This window comes from Elgaria multicarinata, chromosome 12 (assembly GCF_023053635.1).
Source record: "Elgaria multicarinata webbii isolate HBS135686 ecotype San Diego chromosome 12, rElgMul1.1.pri, whole genome shotgun sequence".
Lineage (NCBI taxonomy): Eukaryota > Metazoa > Chordata > Lepidosauria > Squamata > Anguidae > Elgaria > Elgaria multicarinata.
The window spans coordinates 34,845,946-34,852,433 of record NC_086182.1 but is presented as its reverse complement, the minus strand read 5'-3'; the positions used below and the strand labels follow the sequence as shown (position 1 = coordinate 34,852,433).

General features: G+C 46.0%; 1 protein-coding gene across 1 annotated transcript in view; it reads right to left on the bottom strand.

The window, feature by feature from the left end:
• Nucleotides 1-2,359: 2,359 nt before the first annotated feature.
• SORL1 (sortilin related receptor 1) overlaps nucleotides 2,360-6,488 on the bottom strand; it is an 89,042-nt gene continuing 84,913 nt past the window's right edge. The window contains exons 46-48 of the mRNA XM_063139547.1: nucleotides 5,174-5,366; nucleotides 4,095-4,307; nucleotides 2,360-3,766 (exon numbers count right to left, since the gene is read on the bottom strand). Coding sequence (XP_062995617.1) covers nucleotides 3,699-3,766; nucleotides 4,095-4,307; nucleotides 5,174-5,366 — 474 coding nt within the window. The 3' untranslated portion in view covers nucleotides 2,360-3,698. The remainder of the gene's footprint in view (nucleotides 3,767-4,094; nucleotides 4,308-5,173; nucleotides 5,367-6,488) is intronic.

Sequence of the window (6,488 nt, the reverse complement as noted above, 5' to 3'; positions counted from 1 at the left end):
CCCATTTGATATCCGCTCCCACCTTAGGAAGACTACGTTACACAGAAAAGAGATACACTTTCGGTTCAAGTCGATAAAAGTACTTGCATCGTGACGAACATGAAGTGTCGCATTTCTTGGTGTGGAGCGACTTACGTTTGCATATACAGAATATGGGCGCCCCGCTAAGATGCAGGGCCAAGTGAAAAGTTACAAGCCCCTGGTCTAGGCTGCTGAAAAGAGCTTCCATGGAGTGGGCATAATCATGTAGTAAAAGCCTCTTCACCCTGCATGCCAGCCTTCTGCGGCCTGCTTCACAGCTTTATCGGCATGGGCAGAGCTCTGCATAATGGTGGATCTGGCTTCCATCCTGCACCCCACACAGAATCCACGCACTGCAACATCGAGGCCTGCATTCATGGCCATCCGATCACACTACTTATTCCTCCTCAAAAGAAGAGAAAGAAAGGCCAGGCAGGCTGGGATTTTGCACATACAGGCCTCCATGCGGGGCACCCATAACGCACACTAATTTTGAGATATGGTGGAAAGGCAAAACCTATCCCAGACCCTTTAATTATATGGCAGCTTTAAGGATGTCTGCACTGGGCCAAAGGTCTACCAGAGGCATGCAGTGCTAAGCACTGGAGGGTCTGAGCCTGCACACATTTGGGCTGGAATTCTGGAGAAGACATTTTAGAAGATTATGCTCACCACAGGGAAACAGTATTTTGCACCCTCTTTGTGTGTGTGTGTGTGTGTGTTTAGGGGTAACTAAATGAGCCCTTACTCCCACTAACTATTCTGACTGGTGGCATCCACATTCTAACTCATGCAAACACAAGACAAAGGGACCAGGTACTGAGAATGGCTGATGTTTATCTTTGGAGCCTAACCTGCATAGCTATGCTAAGTCTGCAACATCAGCTGACTGGCAAACATATCAGACTCTGAACATCGAGGTTACACCCACAGCTACAGCCGGGGACTGTCGGTCACGAATAAGAGAGCTCTTTCTCAAAAGCCCAAACCAACTGAGGATGGAAACTGCATTCTGAAGAAAAGGTAACAGCAAACACACAGACCAGCTGGTGACATTTAACGTGAAATCAAGTGGGCCATTACAGACACCGCATGGCCATTTTTTACTTTGCTCCAGCTTCTCCAGTTTTCTTGCTTCTGCAGATCAGAAGGCCTGTGTTAATCTAAGGAGCCACAATGTATAAACAGGCTTCACAGTGAGGATGAAGGAAGTGTCCACACTGTGGACAAGTCAAAGTCCTTGAACAGGAGTGAGTCAAAGCCCTGGAGTGAGAATTTAAAGGCCTGTTTCATCTTGCTGGCACTCTTAGATCCCAGCCTGGTCAGGGTTCCGGAACTACCCACCTTCAAGGAAAAGACTTGATGATCCAGAACCTCCCACCTGCATTGCGCAAATGGTCAAGACCCAGCCGGCATCTGTATCCATGTCGTTATCTCCGAGCTCAGGTTGGAGATAACAGTGATGATTCCTCCAGCATTGGGGCTTGCAGGCCAAGCCCTGCCCCCTGGAGGCACCCAAAGAAACTCCATGGGGAGCCAGCAGGCCCAGTTAAGCTCACAGGCCAGGTGTTCTGCAGCCTAATCTAGGAGAATGAGAAAGCCCGCTTGTGCAAGAGCTGTTGTCTGCATACATCAAGATACACTCAGGGCTGTGGTTCGGGGCTTAATCATCTTTACTCAGCCTCAAAAAGGCAATCAGGAAATCAAATGAAAAAGCATGTGGGATGTTGTGCAACCCTTTTTTTCTTCTCTTTTTGGTTTTGTGAATGCTTGCAAATTGCTATGCAGAAACGATTTCTGTCCTCAGTCCTCACCCCATTTTTCTTTTCTTTTTTGCTTTCTCATCAAGCATGAAAACCGTATTCAAAGATGAAAATAAAATGTCATTTTTGTTCATTTGTTTGTTTTACTATGGCAATAATACCTGATTCAATTACAGGACACAGGAAAAAAAATGAAACAACCTGACTATTTTGCAAAAGATTAAAGTGGCACGTCTCTCCACACCATAAGTGTGCACATGACTTGAGAATTTTGGAATTCTGACCAAAAGCAGATTTCCTAATAAATTAATAAAACAGAACAAAAATCTCATATAAAACAAAACCCAAAGAATATTTTTAAGTCCATAAAACCTTCAGGAACTATTACATCTCTTCATAGATATATATAGATATAGATATATATTTATTTTTCCTGAATTATTTATTTTTAAATAAAATTTCTCTCTTAGGGGAAATAAAAAAAAAGTTTAGACTCTGATCCTCAGAGAACCAGTTCTTTGAGTTGCTAGACTCAGGGGATGGTAAGATCCCCCTGGGAATGAATAGAGCATTGTAGCAGCAGCAGCGTTTGGGGGGACGCGCCCCGAGAGAAAACTAATGGCCAAGCCATTCGTATTGTCCCACCTCATCTGCTTCAGCTGCTCTGCCTTCATATCACGAAGGTCAGACAGTGACCTCCTTGGCCTGGCCTCCATTAAGGGCAGAACTTGACACAGCACAGAAGAGAGGTTCAAGTCAAGTTCCATCTCCCTCGTAGCGTGCAGTGATGGAGACACATGGCGTGTTCTTCTAACGCTGTGGGCTTCCCTCTGTGGGCGCCAGGCATCAGCAAGGGCCGGGGGCTGCCTGTTTAGGTGGGCCACTAGCAGGTGTGCTGTGTGTGTCTCCCTGCCCCCCCCCCTCCGAAAAGCCAGGGTTTAAGATCTAAGGCAGCAATCAGGGAACAGAAGCAGGAGATTAGGATCAGACAATGTTCCCACATCAGAGGCAAGTGGTTCAGATGGGAGCAGCGAGCTCTGAGAGCAACAGCTGGGAAGGAAACTGGAGGCAAGACCAGAGGAACCAGTCTGCCTGCAAATGTCACGTGATCCCTGCCTTCCTGAGTGGGGGGAGGACATAAAACCCAATATTCTGGGCATCTCCTCACCCCAACCAGAGATTGCTCAGACAGGCTGCCTTCGAACATCAGAGCTTGCATTGGGAAGGGCAGCACAGGAGGCAAAGTGCTTGAGTCTGACTGCTAGGAACGCCCCTCCCCCCCATTCAAGAATCCCCCTTCTTGAATTGGAATAGAAACCAATGTTGTGGAAGAAAAGGGTTGGAATGGAAGCCAATCTCGTGGAAGAAAAGTAGGGAAACGCACAACTTGATGAGATCACATCACCGCTTTCCATCATTGTCCGTTACGAGTGGAGGGGGTGGGCAGGCTTCAAAACACGGGGGGGGGGGAACCCACCCATGGTATCCTTCATCACACCAAGTTCCATCCTATGATATCCAAGCTGGAGGGAGGGTCAAGGGGTTCACCTCTGAACCCCCACAAGTTCTCTGAGGATCGGAGTCACGGTGAACAGAACATATCTCACAGACTCAAAAGCAAGCTCAGCAAGCACAGCCTTGTAAGACTAAATTAGGGTTTGGAAAGGAAAACAACAACAACAGAAATTGTTACTAAATCAACCTGGTTTGAAAGTTCACAGCTGTGTACTACAAAGTGTAATAGTTATTTCTTCTTCTTTTTTTTTTCATCCCATACAAAAATAACGTATTGCAACTCAAAAGTGCATATATATTTTTGTTTTGTTTTAAAATAAACAGTTGGCTGTTCTGATTTTTTTTTTTTATCAAATAAAATATTTACACCATTTTGGTTTCCGGAGCCAGAAACACTCTTCATGCTATCACCATGGGGACGTCGTCTGAAAAGCCTGTGATCATTGGTGCCTCGTCATCGTCATCTCCTGGGAAATAAACACACAAGGCTGCTGACACAGAACGGCAGCGAGGCTCCCTGCGCTCACGTGCGCGGGCAGAGCTCCTTCGTGGCCAGAGATTCCCATTCATTTCAAGGCACATCAAAAAAATGTGCCTGTTGACAAGAGAGAGGGACAGTCTTCACCGGCATCCGAATTTTGTGAATGTCTGGAGTGGGCCAAGAAGCAAGGTCTTGGCCTGGAACGTCTACAGACATAACCCCGCCCCTGTGGACTTGCGTAGCACAGCTCTGACCTTATGAGCTCTGCCCATTTAAGGCCTCCTCTGAGATCTGTGGAAAATGGTGCCACTTACCTAAATCGTCACCTGAGGAGAATATCGCCGACCCCAGTCGGGAACTGTAGTGGCTGTTGGCAAAGGCCGTGAAGCTATTTTGAAGTCTTCTGTGCCTCATGTACAAGATGACAAAACCTATGCCCACAGTCACTAGCAAGATGAATAATATCGGTACCACTATGGCAGCAACATCTGTAGATTTGCCCATTTTTGATGCAGCAGGATCTCCTCCTAAGGAAGGAAGGAAGGAAGGAAAGAAGGAAGTGAGAAGTGATTCATAAGGATTCATAAGAGCCATTTCCCTGTGCTGCTGTGATAACTCTTGGAAGCCCAGAACCATGTGAGCACTGGCAATTTTGGGGAGCCCTCCCAACCCGAATGTCAACGTGGCCAGAAGGAATAGCGATGAGGGGCCAACAAATCCACAGAATTTTCTAGTGCACAAAAGGGTGTTAGCAGCCATCGAAGCCCAGGGATGCCTGGGCTACTTTTTGCGGCTAACAGAACTGATGGACTAAGAGGTAAAAAGGAACCAGCTCTCTTTAAATGTACAGAAGCTTTTCTGTCTGGCTGCCAATCAGTTACTCACCACAGGCAACCAAGCCAGGGAATTTATCACTTAACACAGCCTTCCCCAACCCTCCAAATGTGTTGAAACGTAGTTCCCATCAAGGGATGTCCGTCACTGGGAAATCCGGCCCCTTTCAAGCTTGCTAGATTTCCGCAGCACCCTTGACGCGGCTTTTGCATTTGCAAGCCAAACGGAGGATTCTTCCCAAAATCTGGGAATATTTTCATTGGTTTTTTTTAAAAAAACAATTGTTTAAAAAGCAATTTGCCAAACTGCAATCACATTTTGCACAAATGATGCGAATTTCGGCCGGTTTGTGTGATTTGCACAAATTACAGCTGAGATTTGCATAATTTGTGCAAGGTGGCCAGAAGGAATAGCAATGAGGGGCCAAGAAGGTCCCCGGTGCTCGGCATCTGTCCATGCCGTTCCCGGCTTCCAAGCAGTCCTACAGTGGCGCGAAGAGACATCGCAGGGAAATGGAGCAGAACATGATGCTTGAATCTGAGGGAAATCTTTTCTTTACCAGTTCCTAATTCGTTGTAAAGCAGCGTCGCAGGTTCGCCGCACAGCTGCCCGCTGTAGAGACATCTTGCTTGCACTGTGAAAGAGTAATTGCGGCCGGCCTTCAAGTTGGAAACTTTGAAGACATTCTCAGTGGTGTTTCCCAGGTATGCAGTTTTATTCATCACACTGTCAAACATGTGGACCTCATACCCCTGAAATTAAGCGAAAACAAAAATAAAGGTAATTTCAGTTGGAAAGAGCTATTGGTTATTGTATTTATGATTTATGGCCCATTCGTGGTTTTCCTGCATTGTCCTCTGCTTTTCATTCTGTTTTATTTATTTCATTTGTCTCATATTTTTTTTTAATTATTATTACATTTATATACACCGCCCCATAGCCGAAGCTCTCTGGGCGGTTTACAAAAGTTAAAAATAATGAACCTTAAAACAGATATACAAAATTTAAAACCACCAAAAGTATAAAAAGCAACAATATCCATTTAAAACAACTATTCTTGGGTCACTTAAAAACTCAGCATTTGCTGTTAAATGCCTGGGAGAAGAGAAAAGTCTTGACCTGGCACTGAAAAGATAACAATGTTGGCATCAGGTGAGCCTCGTCGGGGAGATCATTCCATAATTGGGGGGCCACCACCGAGAAGGCCCTCTCCCTTGTTGCCATCCTCTGAGCTTCCCTCAGAGTAGGTACTCAGAGGAGGATCTTAGTTGTTGAGCACAGTGTATGGGTAGGTTCATGTCGGGAGAGGCGTTTCATCAGGTATGGTGGTCCCAAGCCGTGTAAGGCTTTATAGATTAAAACCATGCATTGGCCGTGTTCATACAAAACCACATGTGAAAATTCCAGAGTATCCTGGCTCCAGACCCTACGCGAGTGAGCGTTGCTGATGCACACTGCTTGATCGCTCCTGCTTGGCTCCTCCCACCAATGGGAGTGGCTTCAATAACCAGGAACATCGCCAGCAAGGAAAAGCTGAGCATTACATCCAACCCTGATTCCTGGTTTGTTGCTCCCAGGAAAGCCAGGAGTTGTAAGCCAACTTCAAAACCTGGCTTGAGATTCAGAGTGGGGACTGAGAGGTCCATTCAGTTCTGGTACTCAAAGCAAATTCAAGGGATCGGACTTCTTTCATTCTAAGCATCTGTCTTATGCACCAGGCAGATCTCTGAGTTCTAGCAAAAAACAAAAGAGACAAAGGAGATCCTACAAGGGTGATATCTGCCCATCCTGCTGAAAAGTTCCTTGCTGTCCTTTTAAGCGAGAAATAAGAGAAGCAAGAGCAACGTGGGTGTAGCCTACTTAAGAAGAACTCA